This window comes from Lissotriton vulgaris, chromosome 1_1 (assembly GCF_964263255.1).
Source record: "Lissotriton vulgaris chromosome 1_1, aLisVul1.2, whole genome shotgun sequence".
NCBI classification, from domain to species: domain Eukaryota; kingdom Metazoa; phylum Chordata; class Amphibia; order Caudata; family Salamandridae; genus Lissotriton; species Lissotriton vulgaris.
Window position 1 is genome coordinate 1,005,384,354 of NC_141685.1, and position 16,818 is coordinate 1,005,401,171.

At 50.7% G+C, this 16,818-nt stretch overlaps 1 protein-coding gene across 1 annotated transcript in view; it reads left to right on the forward strand.

Annotated features, from left to right (window-relative positions):
- The window catches only part of LOC147748391 (histone chaperone asf1b), a 42,147-nt gene that overhangs the window by 12,337 nt on the left and 12,992 nt on the right, over positions 1-16,818 (forward strand). The window contains exon 3 of the mRNA XM_086961133.1: positions 14,264-14,440. Within this exon, the coding sequence (XP_086817259.1) occupies positions 14,264-14,440 (177 nt within the window). The remainder of the gene's footprint in view (positions 1-14,263; positions 14,441-16,818) is intronic.

Genomic DNA, 16,818 nt, shown 5'->3' on the forward strand with positions numbered 1-16,818 from the left:
TACCCATCCCGCGTGATCCGGAGGTGAACTCAGTGTACTATCATATGATAACCCCTCCTATCTAATGCCTGACTAGCAGTGCCCACCAAGTGTGTCTCCTGGAGAAGAACCGAGGCCGGATTCGCTCTCCTAATGCCCTGCATAACCAGTCCCCGCTTAATCTTATCCCCCAGACCCCGTACATTCCATGACATTAACTGTAGGGGTGTCACTGGTGTTGTTCGAGGACCTCTTTGGGGTGTCAGCCTGTATGCACTGTGCCATGTCCATCTTGGAGTGAGGCACCCATGTGCGCTGTGGGTGAGTACCCATGTGGTCCCTTCTGTAGCTTAGTCTTCTTTATGTCAGTGACCTCGCGACGTACCTTTCTACTTTGAGTCAACTTTTCAATAAACAATACCCCTTGCTCTGAGGTGTGAAAGTCAATAACTACCCCCCTCCCCCCCCCTGCCCCGTTGCTACACGGACTTCTAGCCCCCCCACCCCCCCCCCCAACTTAGCAGAGTGCTTAACCCACCCTTCATACAAAATACTTGCTCGTTGAGGTGAGGAACACCCTGAAGTCGGTGGCCTCTTACCCTCTTCGGAGGCCCTCCGCCCAGTGTCCAATGGCAGTCCGTTAGGCAGTTAGCATGTTCAACAATTGTTCTTTACCCACCGGGTGGTTACTGCTCTGTCCCAGGGTCTTTGTCGACACTTTCTCTCACTGGTGCACATTCCACCTCTTCGCGTCCTGAAACCTGGGAGCCTGCACAATCCCCTGCGTGCCGATCTCCATGTGTCCTGTTCGAGCGGCTGGGCTGAGTGACCGGTCTCCACCCCTCCAGCCAGTCCTGGGCTATTTCAGGTGTGTCGAAAAACCAAGTCTTGTTATCTGCTACTACTCGCAACCTGGCCGGAAAAATCGTTGAATATGGAATCTCTCTCGCCCTTAACTCTCTTTTAACATCCAAGAACGTTAGTCTGCGCCGGGCGACCTCCGCCGTATAGTCCGGTAAAGAGGCCAGTGTCGAATTTTGTATTTTAACAGGAGGAGACACCCTTGCTGCCTGCAGGATGGCGTCCCTGTCGCGAAAGTGACAGTCTTGCCAGAATGGGCCTGGGGGCCGCTCCCGGCTTTGACCGGCCACCCGGTACTCTGTGTGCCCTCTCAACCGAGAAGAAGGTGGACAGGCCTTTAGGTTGGAGTTTCGTTTTGATCCGGTCTTCCACGAATAGATCCGTCGCTCTAGTACCTTCAGATTCTGGAACCCCCAGGATTCTTATGTTTCTTCTGGAGCGCCCTTCTTGGTCATCTAGCTTTTCTTTCAACACTTTATTCTCGGCTGTTATTCGTTCCATTGCCGTCTGCAGCTCTGACACATCTTCCACCAATGACTTCGTAATTACCTCCAGCGAGCTCACCTTCTCCGACATTTTATGGAAGTCCGCTCTTATTAGGGTGATCTCGGTAGAAATCGAGTCCACTGTAGTCTGTACCTGTGTCAATGTTCGCAGAACTTCATCCGGTGTCGCCTTTTTTCCTCCTGTTCCGTCCGTTGATTTTCCGCTGGGTGGTCTTTTGTCTGTTGGGGAGGAGACTCCCTTTTCATAGGCATATTTCTCATGGCGGGCTTGCGTCGTACCACCTTTGGAACCCTTTCCTGCCATCTTGTCGTCCACTATGGTGTGTTTGTCTAGTGATCTTCTTCGACCTCCGGGTTGAGGCTGGCGTGTCACCGTCCACCCTGACCCACCGCCGCCCAGGTGCCCACACAACACCTTCTCAATCGCCTAACAAATATGACGCAGCCGAGCAGGCCACCGCAGGTATTTCCCTTGTCGGTGCACTCCAGGGCAGGATAGATCTCAGCATGCAGGCTGAGTGTCAGCTTTTACTAGTCCCCAAGGTTGCTCATAGAGGCTCCTGCTCGTTACTTTGCTTTATTACTATGTGTGCCCCCTAGGCAGTCGTCACTGCTCCACTCTCTGTTCGGGGCTGCGCGCTGCGACGCCTGCAGATCCCACAGTGCATCAGGCCACTGGAGTGCTTTGTTACCACCTCTCGGCTGCCGGCATAATTCCCCTCAGACCACCGGTGCCGTCAAGTACCCACGATGTCTGGGTGGGCTAGCTCGGCTCAGAGCATGCGACTCCGACCGGGCAGCGATCAGCCGGTGCCCTTCTACCCGCTTGTGTGCTGCGGTGTCAGATCCCGGGACTCAGTTTTGCGGCTAGAGCCAGTTCCGGGGGCCCTCTTTAATTCAATTGTCTTTCTTGGCCGCTGCGCCCCCTCTTCAATTTGATCGCGCTACCACCTAGTACTGCAGAGAGGCTCTGCTCACCCCACGGGCTGGTTGCGGTTCCTGAAGATGGCGGCTCGCTCTTTACGGCGGCTCTATCGTCCGTGGCCCGCAGTCCGGCTATTCTTCACGGAGCTCTCACCTCCGCTTCTCCACCGCTACAGAATCCTCTCTTTAAAACTGTGCCGGCTCACTCTGTCCGCTGTTTTCTCGACTGTAGCGGCTCCACTCCCAGATAGCCGATCACTTCTGGCAAGACTCGCCCAGGCTACTGACGCTTCCTGTCTGGCTCCTCTGAGCCGGCAGACCCCGGATCCTGGTCGTCGTGCAGGCCACAGGAGCGCCCAGCGTTAACTTCACCGCCCGGCATCCGATTAAAGCCGGAGTTACTGCCGCCGTTACCGCCCGGTCCTGGGCGTCTGGTCCCTCCGACAGACCTGAAATCACTCGGATGTATGTAGGGATTTGTGGAGAGGCCGCTCTAACTACAGAGCTCGTCCTCTAGGCTGCAGCCATGCTCTGCTACTAGCCACGCCCCGTTCCCAACATTTGTAATTCTTTGCATGGTGCTATTTTTTTTTTTTTTTTTTAAAGATACCCTGTGGCGCTCGTTGTAAATTTATTCATCAAAAGCTATTAAGTATTCAATTAAATTTGAGAAAAGAATAAAACAAATGCCTTTCACCGATGTTATGGCTGTTCCTTAGAAGGTAAAGCTTGCATTTGAATATATTGATGAATTGCGTAAAATTATTTGCCATTCGAGCAGAAGTTTAAGCCACACTGTTTTGTTTGATAATTCAATATGCAATAATATTTATGAAGGTGACTTATTAACATTGTCGCCGTTTTCAATGTTATATCGTTTACATTACTGACGTGTACCTTGTGTCTTTTTTATTTGTGTTGTGAGCTCTCTGTTCGGGCGAGCTGACGTGTCATATTTACAACGCTTCCACAATCATGTCTTAAGATTTAGAGGACCTATTTTTGTATTTTCCTTTTGAACTTTTAAGAGTTCGGAGCTGAAACGGCGATTTTGAGTAAGAACCCCGACGCTAGAAGAATGCATGCAGGGCTGGGGCGGGCAGGGTGGCGATCTGAGCGACATGTACACCCCTACGCCAGACAGCACTGCAGGGTGGCCCGGACTCTTCTAAGCTGTCCCCGAAATATCAAAAGATTAGGCGACCATAAATGTCTGTTTTTGTTTAATATATACATCTAATGCCTCAGCACCACTTCTTAGCGCTTTGGAAACATCGTAGCAGACAACGGTGACACGAACATGTAATGTGCGGCGTTTCTAACTCCGGCTCGCATTGTGTGCATCTGACAAGGTGCTAGGTGAGGGGGGGCAAAGGGGGATAGGTGGGGGGGCATTAGTCTGTGCGGGTCCAAGGGACTGGGGAGAAACTGCAGGCTCTGGCAGGGGTCACGGCGAACGCATGCATCTCTCACGCACACACGCTCTTATGCATACGCACTCGTGCAACGCCCCAGGGTACAGGCTAACGAACCCGCGTGCCACTGTGACCCTGAGCAGGCTGTGCAGCACCTAGCAGCAGCACCGCCGAGCAGTGGCACCACGCGCTATATTACAAGTCTACTGATAGACACCATGTTCATGAACTAAAGCATCACAACCACAGAGTCACCACAATTCCCCGACACAACACCTCCGCATTGGTGTATTGAGGGTTGTGTTTGCCGTACACGCGTGTCCTTGTCAGAAGATTCCGAGGGGGTCATCAGGCACAGCGTTTGCACCGTTAGATGTGTCTGAGAGTATATTGTCTAGCAGGCGCTGACTGTGTCAGTATAAGGTAGGGTAGTCTGTGTGTCCGTGCTTGCTAGTTGTCTCAACAGATACTGTGTATCACTCACTTGATGTGTCTGTGAGTAGATGTCTGTGTGTCACTAGCTACTGTGTTTATATCACTTGGTGTGTCTGAGTAGATGTCTGGAGAGCACACGTTCCCTCTTCATGTCTACGCGGGGTCCCTCCTCTTGCCTGTGTGCCAGTGCACAAGATCCACCCAGGAATGTGCAATACCCATCTGTAGATCGATCGCACATTCCCTGTTCACGTCTGTCTGCGCTAACTTTATGATAGATAGTGGCTGTAGGCCATGACTGTTCGGAGTAGACTGAGATAGAAAGTGGCTGTGGGCCATGACTGGTTGGACCAGGAGGCTGAGCGTATTAACTCATTGGGGGAGGGGGCACGTAAGCAAATGAGCTGTCGGGGTCTCCACGGTGCCCCGGATGCTTCTTCACAAGTAATGTTTTAACTACATTGGCTCTTAGAATTATGCTGTGTGTGTGTGGCTCTGTCTGTGTGTGTGGCTCTGTCTGTGTGGGTGTGTGGCTCTGTCTGTGTGTGGGTGTGTGGCTCTGTCTGTGTGTGGGTGTGTGGCTCTGTCTGTGTGTGGCTCTGTCTGTGTGTGGCTCTGTCTGTGTGTGGCTGTCTGTGTGTGGCTCTGTCTGTGTGTGGCTCTGTCTGTGTGTGGCTCTGTCTGTGTGTGGCTCTGTCTGTGTGTGGCTCTGTGTGTGTCTCTTTGTGTGTGTGGCTCTGTCTATCTCTGTGTGTGTGGCTTTGTCTGTCTCTGTGTGTGTGGCTCTGTCTGTCTCTGTGTGGGTGGCTCTGTCTGTCTCTGTGTGGGTGGCTCTGTCTGTCTCTGTGTGGGTGTGTGTGGCTCTGTCTGTGTGTGTGTGTGTGTGGCTCTGTCTGTGTGTGTGTGTGTGTGTGGCTCTGTCTGTGTGTGTGTGTGTGTGGCTCTGTCTGTGTGTGGGTGTGTGGCTGTGTGGGTGTGTGGCTCTGTCTGTGTGTGGCTCTGTCTGTGTGTGGCTCTGTCTGTGTGTGGCTCTGTCTGTGTGTGGCTCTGTCTGTGTGTGGCTCTGTCTGTGTGTGGCTCTGTCTGTGTGTGGCTCTGTCTGTCTCTGGCTCTGTCTGTGTGTGGCTCTGTCTGTGTGTGGCTCTGTCTGTCTCTGGCTCTGTCTGTCTCTGGCTCTGTCTGTCTCTGGCTCTGTCTGTCTCTGGCTCTGTCTGTCTCTGGCTCTGTCTGTGTGTGGCTCTGTCTGTGTGTGGCTCTGTCTGTGTGTGGCTCTGTCTGTGTGTGGCTCTGTCTGTGTGTGGCTCTGTCTGTGTGTGGCTCTGTCTGTGTGTGGCTCTGTCTGTCTCTTTGTGTGTGTGGCTCTGTCTATCTCTGTGTGTGTGGCTCTGTCTGTCTCTGTGTGTGTGGCTCTGTCTGTCTCTGTGTGGGTGGCTCTGTCTGTCTCTGTGTGGGTGTGTGTGGCTCTGTCTGTGTGTGTGTGTGTGGCTCTGTCTGTGTGTGGGTGTGTGGCTCTGTGTGTGGGTGTGTGTGGCTCTGTCTGTGTGTGGCTCTGTCTGTGTGTGGCTCTGTCTGTCTCTTTGTGTGTGTGGCTCTGTCTATCTCTGTGTGTGTGGCTCTGTCTGTCTCTGTGTGTGTGGCTCTGTCTGTCTCTGTGTGTGTGGCTCTGTCTGTCTCTGTGTGGGTGGCTCTGTCTGTCTCTGTGTGGGTGTGTGTGGCTCTGTCTGTGTGTGTGTGTGTGGCTCTGTCTGTGTGTGGGTGTGTGGCTCTGTCTGTGTGTGGGTGTGTGTGGCTCTGTCTGTGTGTGGCTCTGTCTGTGTGTGGCTCTGTCTGTGTGTGGCTCTGTCTGTGTGTGGCTCTGTCTGTGTGTGGCTCTGTCTGTGTGTGGCTCTGTCTGTGTGTGGCTCTGTCTGTGTGTGGCTCTGTCTGTCTCTGGCTCTGTCTGTGTGTGGCTCTGTCTGTGTGTGGCTCTGTCTGTGTGTGGCTCTGTCTGTGTGTGGCTCTGTCTGTCTCTGGCTCTGTCTGTCTCTGGCTCTGTCTGTCTCTGGCTCTGTCTGTCTCTGGCTCTGTCTGTGTGTGGCTCTGTGTGTGTGTGTGTGTGTGTGGCTCTGTCTATCTCTGTGTGTGTGGCTCTGTGTGTGTGTGTGTGGCTCTGTCTGTCTCTGTGTGTGTGGCTCTGTCTGTCTCTGTGTGGGTGGCTCTGTCTGTCTCTGTGTGGGTGGCTCTGTCTGCCTCTGTGTGGGTGGCTCTGTCTGTCTCTGTGTGGGTGGCTCTGTCTGTCTCTGTGTGGGTGGCTCTGTCTGTCTCTGTGTGGGTGTGTGTGTGGCTCTGTGTGTGGGTGGCTCTGTCTGTGTGTGGCTCTGTCTGTGTGGGTGTGTGTGGCTCTGTCTGTGTGTGGCTCTGTCTGTGTGTGGCTCTGTCTGTGTGGGTGTGTGTGGCTCTGTCTGTGTGGGTGTGTGTGGCCCTGTCTGTGTGTGGCCCTGTCTGTGTGTGGCCCTGTCTGTGTGTGGCTCTGTCTGTGTGTGGCTCTGTCTGGCTCTGTGTGTGTGTGTGGCTCTGTCTGGCTCTGGCTCTGTCTGTGTGTGGCTCTGTCTGGCTCTGTCTCTGGCTCTGTGTGTGGCTCTGTCTGTGTGTGGCTCTGTCTGTGTGTGTCTCTGGCTCTGTGTGTGGCTCTGTCTGTGTGTGGCTCTGTCTGTGTGGGGCTCTGTCTGGCTCTGTCTCTGGCTCTGTGTGTGTGTGGGGCTCTGTCTGGCTCTGTCTCTGGCTCTGTGTGTGTGGGGCTCTGTCTGGCTCTGTGTCTCTGGCTCTGTCTGTGTGTGGCTCTGTCTGGCTCTGTCTCTGGCTCTGTGTGTGTGTGTGTGGGGCTCTGTCTGGCTCTGTCTGTCTCTGGCTCTGTGTGTGTGTGTGTGGCTCTGTGTGTGTGTGGGTGTGTGTGGCTCTGTCTGTGTGGGTGTGTGTGGCTCTGTCTGTGTGGGTGTGTGTGGCTCTGTCTGTGTGTGTGTGGCTCTCTGTGTGGGTGTGTGTGGCTCTCTGTGTGGGTGTGTGGCTCTGTCTGTGTGTGGCTCTGTGTGGCTCTGTCTGTGTGTGGCTCTGTCTGTGTGTGGCTCTGTCTGTGTGTGGCTCTGTCTGTGTGTGGCTCTGTCTGTGTGTGGCTCTGTCTGTGTGGCTCTGTCTGTGTGTGGCTCTGTCTGTGTGTGGCTCTGTCTGTGTGTGGCTCTGTCTGTGTGTGGCTCTGTCTGTGTGTGGCTCTGTCTGTGTGTGGCTCTGTCTGTGTGTGGCTCTGTCTGTGTGTGGCTCTGTCTGTGTGTGGCTCTGTCTGTGTGTGGCTCTGTCTGTGTGTGGCTCTGTCTGTGTGTGGCTCTGTCTGTGTGTGGCTCTGTCTGTGTGTGGCTCTGTCTGTGTGTGGCTCTGTCTGTGTGTGGCTCTGTCTGTGTGTGGCTCTGTCTGTGTGTGGCTCTGTCTGTGTGTGGCTCTGTCTGTGTGTGGCTCTGTCTGTGTGTGGCTCTGTCTGTGTGTGGCTGTCTGTGTGTGGCTCTGTCTGTGTGTGGCTCTGTCTGTGTGTGGCTCTGTCTGTGTGTGGCTCTGTCTGTGTGGGTGTGTGTGGCTCTGTCTGTGTGGGTGTGTGTGGCTCTGTCTGTGTGGGTGTGTGTGGCTCTGTCTGTGTGTGGCCCTGTCTGTGTGGGTGTGTGTGGCCCTGTCTGTGTGGGTGTGTGTGGCTCTGTCTGTGTGGGTGTGTGTGGCTCTGTCTGTGTGTGGCCCTGTCTGTGTGTGGCCCTGTCTGTGTGTGGCCCTGTCTGTGTGTGGCCCTGTCTGTGTGTGGCCCTGTCTGTGTGTGGCTCTGTCTGTGTGTGGCTCTGTCTGGCTCTGTGTGTGTGTGTGGCTCTGTCTGGCTCTGTCTCTGGCTCTGCCTGTGTGTGGCTCTGTCTCTGGCTCTGTCTCTGGCTCTGCCTGTGTGTGGCTCTGTCTGGCTCTGTCTCTGGCTCTGCCTGTGTGTGGCTCTGTCTGGCTCTGTGTCTGGCTCTGTGTGTGTGTGGGGCTCTGTCTGGCTCTGTCTCTGGCTCTGTGTGTGTGTGGGGCTCTGTCTGGCTCTGGCTCTGTGTGTGTGTGGGGCTCTGTCTGTCTCTGGCTCTGTCTGTGTGTGGCTCTGTCTGTGTGTGGCTCTGTCTGTGTGTGGCTCTGTCTGTGTGTGGCTCTGTCTGTGTCTGGCTCTGTCTGTGTCTGGCTCTGTCTGTGTCTGGCTCTGTCTCTGGCTCTGTGTGTGTGTGTGGGGGGCTCTGTCTGGCTCTGTCTGTCTCTGGCTCTGTGTGTGTGTGTCTGTGTGTGTGTGTGGCTCTGTGTGTGTGTGTGGCTCTGTGTGTGTGTGTCTGTGTGTGTCTGTGTGTGTCTGTGTGTGTGGCTCTGTGTGTGTGTGTGGCTCTGTGTGTGTGTGTCTGTGTGTGTCTGTGTGTGTGGCTCTGTGTGTGTGTGTGGCTCTGTGTGTGTGTGGCTCTGTGTGTGTGGCTCTGTGTGTGTGTGTGTGGCTGTGTGTGTGTGTGGCTGTGTGTGTGTGTGTGTGGCTCTGTGTGTGTGTGTGTGTGGCTCTGTGTGTGTGTGTGTGTGTGGCTCTGTGTGTGTGTGTGTGGCTCTGTGTGTGTGTGTGTGTGGCTCTGTGTGTGTGTGTGTGTGTGGCTCTGTGTGTGTGGCTCTGTGTGTGTGGCTCTGTGTGTGTGTGTGGCTCTGTGTGTGTGGCTCTGTGTGTGTGTGTGTGTGTGGCTCTGTGTGTGTGTGTGTGTGGCTCTGTGTGTGTGTGTGTGGCTCTGTGTGTGTGTGTGTGTGTGTGTGTGTGGCTCTGTGTGTGTGTGTGTGTGTGTGGCTCTGTGTGTGTGTGTGTGTGTGTGGCTCTGTGTGTGTGTGTGTGTGTGTGTGGCTCTGTGTGTGTGTGTGTGTGTGTGTGGCTCTGTGTGTGTGTGTGTGGCTCTCTCTGTGTGTGTGTGTGTGTGGCTCTGTGTGTGTGGCTCTGTGTGTGTGTGTGTGGCTCTGTGTGTGTGGCTCTGTGTGTGTGTGTGTGGCTGGGTGTGTGTGTGTGTGTGGCTCTGTGTGTGTGCGGCTCTGTGTGTGTGCGGCTCTGTGTGTGTGTGGCTGTGTGTGTGTGTGTGGCTCTGTGTGTGTGGCGGGGGGGGCTGTGTGGGTGGCTGTGTAAAGGACAATGACATTTATTTGTTTTCAAAACCAACACAAATACACATTTTGTCATTTACGATGCCAATATCTCTAACTTTTGCAAAGGCGAGACCTTGTTTTTTACCTCCCATGATGACTGTCGATTTCACTTTGGTTGTTACACAGTACCTGTTTAGTCAGTAAGCACTACTTTCTTTAGTTTTTCTTCCTGCAGGCACGACATACGCTGCTTCAGCTGCGCTTATGTGCACTCGTTTTTCTATTGCTTCCACAGCGGGTGTGTTTGACATGGCTGTTTAAGATTATGTGCGCTCCTGGTTTGTCTTGTTACATAGTTTGGTGTATGCTCAGCTCTTGTGTGTCGCCCCGGGTTAACGTATAAGTAAAAATCGCCCAGGTATTCACACACTAAGCAGATAATTGGTTGAAAAATGCGAGTTGAAATATGAGCAATGCTGCATGCCATCAGCTGGGCTGCTGCCGTCTAGAAACAAGCATTTTGATAGTCTGATCTATGACACCTGGGAAGATTGTCTAATTTTCCTTTTCCTTTTTTTTTATGCGTGGCATCAGGTTTGCTATTGCCCTGGTTCTTTACCTTCCACCGGCAGCAGCCCCATGGCTTTAATCAGAAAAGCTTGCCAGCTTGAACTGCATGTTCTGTACTTGCGTCTGATACGACGTAGCTGGCCTGATTATCGTTTGCTTTAGCACACCAATGTGAAATATTCTGGGCACAGGACATACAAGGCAACATACATGTTAAATAGTGCAGGGGACATGCATGACAAGGGAAACCTATTTGGGCACAGAAGAATCACATTAATTGTTTGCATGTCATTGTGAAGCTATCTAGGCACAATTAATTATACACATGCTAGAAGGTGCGTTAAAGGCAAGCCCGTCTGCGCCCGTCCGCCACAGACCAGGGCTAGGGGCCAGCCACCACGCCCGACCCGTAACATACTCAGCTGATAGGCTGAAATCTCTGCAGACCAACTTCGGGATAGACTATGCTTTACTCTACTCCTTAGAGCAGCAGGGGCTTCTATCCCTTTATCCCTAGCTCATCTACATTGATGCCCTCACAGCCTAACACCGCAACACCCACTGCTACTGCTCCACCCACTAAAGCTGCAATGGAGCCCATTCCTCACGTGAACAAGGATCACGACCTATCTATTTACTACCTTAATACTCGATCTCTGGGTAAACACCAGATAGTTATTTTCCCTGATCGACAGACACAAGCCGGATATTCTGTTTCTGACCGAAACATGGCTTTCCCCTGATTCCTCCCCGGATATTTTGACTGCTATCGAGGAACCCTATTACCTGCTCCACGCTGATAGGGATGCAGGCAGAATGGGCTGTGGAGTAGTTGCCATAGTTCCCAAAAAGCTTCAATTCTCCATGCTTACAACTACACAAATAGCGCACACAGAAATCCTTACAATCAAATTAGAAGCCCAACTCTCTTCTCTTGCCTGTGTTGTCGTCTATCGACCACCTCTATACATGCCTTCTTTTCCGCAGGACTTCCGCGATCTAATTGCCCAAATGGTGATTAATCACTCGAGTACTGATCGTCAGCGACTTCAATTACTGGCCGGGAGACACAAATGAGAGTTCATCCTCCCAAGAATTCACAGAAATGATGACGTTCCTAAATTGCATTCTGCACGTACGCGCTGCGACGCACAATAAAGGCCACATCTTAGACCAAGTGTGGACACTAAATCTACATATTACTAAACTTTTAATTTGCCCTTGTACTTGGTCAGACCAGTCTAATAACTTGCTCGATCTCGAACATTGTTGTGGCTCCAACTGTCATTCCTAGCAGTATGTTAGCTAGGAACGGGGGCCATGCTTGTATCGAGACTTTTAAAACTATATTAAGCAACACAGTTCCTCCTCCTCTATGCACTCAGTCTAAAAATCTCACCACCTGGCTGGAATCGGCCAGTGACAGTCGCCCCTTTTAAAAACATCAAAACCCGCAGACCACATAATGCGCAACAATGGTTTTCCCCTACTTTAAAAAAACTCAAATTCAGCCTCCGACAAGCTGCGCGTAAATGGAGAAGGCACTACGCACTGGAGCTAAAATTAATCTGTCTCTTTAAGGAATATAAAACCACTATCATCTCATGTAAAACAGAGTTTATAACGCAGAAAATTCTGCCAATAAAACCAGAGATCTTCTCAATCGTAGACGAACTGACAGGCCTTGAAAGGGTCTCTGCGCAACCCGTGCACTCTCAGGAACTTTGCGACTCGTTAAACCACTACTTATTTGAGAAAATTGTCACGATAAAAGCCAGCATCTAATCTGTCTACACCTCCCGCCTCTCCCTGCCACCATCCATCCTCTTTCAATTTCTTTCCTCCCATTACCCTTGAATCTTTCTCTAACTTGTTGCTCAAAGTTAAATCGGGTTCTCCTCTAGACAGTGGTCCACCCCACATCCTACGAGAAGCCTTCAGTGCTTGCCCAGACCCACCCCTTATCTTTCTTGAACACCTCACTCTGTAGTGACACAGTCCCCGACTCTTTCAAAAATGCCGAGATCCTGACCATTCTACCTGGCGCCAATCCTCTAGTGTTAAGTAATTACCGCCCCATATCCCTTCTGCCTTACCTTAGTAAGATCTTGGAGGCACACGTGGCAGGATGTCTGAGCTCTTTTGTCGAGGAGTCCCGCTCTCTGGATTCCCATCAGGCTGGTTTTAGGCCGGCTCACGCGACCGAAACTGTCATTTTGGCTGTCATGGACGAGCTACGTACCGGGGCTGACCTTGACTCCCCCCCCCCCCCCCAAGCCCTGATCCTCCTCGATCTGTCCGCTGCGTTCGACATGGTCTCGATCATAACATTCTGATCAACCGTGTCCGCAGCGCGGGCATTGGGGGCCAGGCCCTGAGCTGGTTACACTCTTTTCTGACAAATATCAATCCGTCCGACTAGGTAACTTTTGATCAAAAAAAAGGCCTCCTTTCTTGTGGAGTCCCACAAGGTTCCTCCTTATCCCCCCTCTTGTTCAACCTGTACATGCAGCCTTTGATCACTGCATTGAAGGACATGGATGTCTTGGTGTTCAACTATGCAGACGATCTGCAATTAATTTTTAACATCCAACATCCAACCCACGAGTCACTCTGAACTCAATCTGCAGGCCATAATGACCTACATCAACAAGTGGATGAACATCAATCAACTAAAATTGAACCCAGACAAAACCGAGTTAATTCTGACAGGCGGCACAACAAACCACTGGAACACCAATTTCTGGCCATCATGCTGGGGATCAAGATCAGCAAGGACCTCTTGATGAAATCCCAGATAAGCTCAGTGGTCTCGGTTTGTTTTCTTATGTTACGGAAAATAAAGAAAATAAAACGATTCCTCTCAACAGAGGCAGTAGGCACGAACACTGGTTGTCTTCGCTCTTATCATCTCGTGGCTCGATTATGCCAACTCACTTTATGCAGGAATCCCGGCATACCAATTACAACGCCTTGAACTAATACAGAATCACGCGGTCAGACTCCTTTTCAAACTCCCGGCCCGTCAGCACGTAAAGCTATTACTTAAACAACTGCATTGGCTCCCAGTAGCACAATGCAGCATCTTTAAGCTAGGCTGCATCGTGCACAAGGCACTACTTGGCGAAGGCCCCAAGTTCATTTCTAAAAAGATAAGGAAATACACCCCCTCCTGCACTCTCCGTTCATCTGGCCAACACCTTCTGATCGCCCCAAGATACAAGAGCCTCAAACACGGCGGAATCCGGTTCTCCACATTGGCCCCCCCAAACGTGGAATTCCCTCCCTCTCTCAATACGTTCCACTCACTCTCATCCCCAGTTTAGAAAAGAGCTAAAAACATGGCTGTTCCGACAGGCCTTTTCCATCTGATCCATCCCACGCCACATAGAGCGTTGCCTCCGTAGCGCCAAGAAACCTATCCGGTGTACGTTGTGCTAAATAAATACTTTAACATAACATTTAACATAACATAGAAGACATGCATGCCAATGAGAAATGTTCTGGGGAAAGTACTCACTTCACATCAGAGGACCAGTGAATGTACTATCTGGGCACAGTACATACAGAGTTTACCTATGTGTATGCCAATGAAAAAATATTTTGATGCTCTAGAGGAGACGTGTGAATGTAAAACTGTCTAGACAGCACATACGGAGCTCTCTAGGAAAGACATGTTTGCTATGTAAACCTATCTGAGTGCAGTGCATACAGGACTGTATGCGTTAATGTAAACCTATCCTGACTCTGTACGTACAACGCTCACTGGGAAAGGTATATGTGCCAATGTAAAACTATTTGGGTGCAGTGAGTACATGGCTTACTGCGGGTGGAGTGCCGTGCATACAGTGTTGTGTGTCAATATAAAACTATCCGGGGGTAGTACATGCAGTGCTCACTCGCAAGCATGCAAATGACAAATATTTGTGCAAAGTACAACACAACCTAGAACAAGCATTTGCAATGCAATAGGTTTCACATTTTCAAAACTTTGACCTATTGGTATTGTAAATGACAATGCCTTTTATTTGTTATTAAAAAAAGGCATTGTCATTTACAATGCCAATAGCTCAAATTCTCTCAATTGCAAGACCTATTTCATTGCAAATGCTGGTTTCTTCCTTCAGTGTTAAGTGGATTTCTTGCTCCAGCTAATGTAAAACGAATACTTCATATAATGCATAGTCAAATTGTGATGTGTGTGGCTTTAAAAATGTTTTTTGTTTTTTATTTCCCTCCTGTTCTGTCACTTAGTCCTATTCACAGTTTGTTTTTTTTCCTCATTCAATAGCATAGGCGGGAGTGCCTGCATATACACATTTAAATTGTCATTTAAACCAGTCTCATAATGTTTTGTTACTTCGATTTTAGAACTCCTGTGCAGATGTTTATACATCTTCTGAGATCATGTCCTTTTTTTTTTCTTCTTTTTTGCAGGCTGATGCCCCCAACTCCAGTCTCATCCCGGAGACTGACGCAGTTGGTGTCACAGTAGTTTTGATCACATGTACGTATCGGGGCCAGGAGTTCATCCGTGTGGGATACTACGTCAATAATGAGTATGTGGACCCAGAGTTCCGTGAGAACCCTCCTCAGAAGACTGATTTCTGTCAGGTACGGTATGGTTTTCATGCAAACTTGATTTGTTGCCCATTCTTTTAGAGGCGGAATATATGCAAATGTGTTTGGACCTGCCAGAGGGAACAGTGTCTGGTGCATGGATTTCCTTTTAGGTGGCCTGGTGATTTAGTTCCAGCTCCTGACGTGTAATTGACATTTTCGAGGCATGTGAGCTGCTGAATTCATATCTGTGCATAGATCGCTGCCTAGTGTTGGGTCTGGATGATTGCACATTGTTGCCTGAAAGAGTTTTCGAAGTATCACGAGATAGGTGGCTCCTCCTCTGGACTACAATGCGCATGGGCATCCTCTCCATCCTCAGATTGTTTTTTTCCGCCATTGGGTTTGGATGTACTTTCGTTACTCTGAGTTCGGAAATATATTTCTAACTTTCTAAAGGCCATAGGGGCGTCGGTATTGTATCTTCGATCGGTACCTACAACTTATTCCTGTTCTTTCTACTCAGGATGTCAAATCGGGCCGCGTGGCCTTCTCGACGCCAGGGCCAATCGTCGATGGAACGAAGTCCTTTCAAGCGTTGCCCCAACTGTAACTCTAAATACCCACACATTGATAAACACCCAGTTTGTAATAAGTGTTTATCTCCAGAACACAACGAAGCCGACTGATTAGCTTGTGCTCAATTTAGGTAAAAAAAAAGACTCATCGGGTTTGACGTGCAGCGCGACAATCGATGCAGAGGTCAGCGCCCGAGCCGGAGAACATCTTTGAAGATGACGAAGAGTTTGTCGACCCTGAGGACTCGGATTAGCAGTCGGAGCAGGGGTCTGAACACGACTCCAACTACTGCATCGATGACGAGGAAGACCTCGTCGAGGTAGGGGACGTCGAACCAGGCATAGGAGTCATCGAGGCAGACTCCGGCGAGGACACTGGGCCGACATTGCAGACGGAGCCCAATATATTCGCTGGTTCCGATCCAGAGGCTCTGGTCTCGGCATCGCCGGAAGGCCTTAGCCAAGATCAGATCGATTCGATAGCCCCGCAACGAATATATCACGAGCCATCGGTACGACATTTCCAAAATCTGGAGAAATCGAAACCGAAAGTGATAGCTGCCAAACAGAAACCGAAACTGATGGGACATCCCATTCTTCGGACCGAAAATGGCGGATCCGTCGAAGCCGACCAAGCAAAAACAGGTCGTCGACCCATCGAGGTAGCTTGCAAAGGTTGTCGAGGCCAAAGCAACTACTCGCACGTCCGCGATTAAGCGGAAGCCAGTCGACCCGACGACGTCTATGCCTGGCAAGACTTAAAAGGGACTCGAACGGACAACGGTTGTCGATCCGAAGGTACGCGTCGAACAACCGAAGCAAGTGCACACAAAGACACTTATTCCAAACTCGAGCCGAAGAGCGCCGTCGAACCGAGGGACAAAAGCATCGCTCCGAAGTGACATTCTCCAGTCGATGCCGGACCACAGAATGGTTATCGAACAACCAAAAACAGTCGGATCGAAAACCACGGCTCCAAAAACGTTAATATGGGCTACTATACCGGTCCAACAACCCCTCGGAATGATATAATTCGGACTCCCTCCGCATGTCAAGCCAAGGGTAGTCGAAAGGATAGCGGATTCGAACCAACACAGCCAAAAAGGCCGGGATTGGGGGAAAAACCTACAGTAGCACAGGTACAGAATCCCTCAGCCGAAGAACAGTCGAAACCAGAGGTCTTCAACCTTTTTGAAGGTTGAGCCCCCCCCCCCCCAGCTGAATTTTTGTAAATGTCGGGCCCCCCCACCACCGGACAGAAATTTCTGCAATCTGGCACACTACATAATTGACCGCAACCCACATATCCCTGGCCTATCCGGCAAATAATGTTCAAAACAATGAGTGTTTCCTCCTCCATGAATTCCCTCACTACCACTCACCAACAATGCACCTCATCTCTTTATAGCACCTTTCTGGCAAACATATATATATTTTTTTTATAGTGCTACTCAGTTTCATCATACTCGGGGGGCATATGTACAAGCACCTATAGACACCACACCGTCACTTTTTACGACGTTGTGGTGGTGATGGGGGCATTGCCGTATTTACACTGCAGAGTTAGGCCACTTAACTTGGCTTAACACTGCCTTCTAAATACGGCCCTCTTTCATACTATGCTTAGTGTGAAATGGTGGGCAGTGGGCGTTCCACTGCAACAGGCATTGATTTTGATGTTGCGCCCTATTTACAAGGGCAGCGTAAAAATGAGGCAGCGTTAAAATTAGGAACAGGGAAAACCTGGTCTTAAGCTGGTGAAAGTAGGAGAAATGCATTATTTCTCCTCATTTTTCATTCATCCATGTGTGCGGCCTTGTTCACACATGGGAAAAGGCTAAATGCCTTGTATTT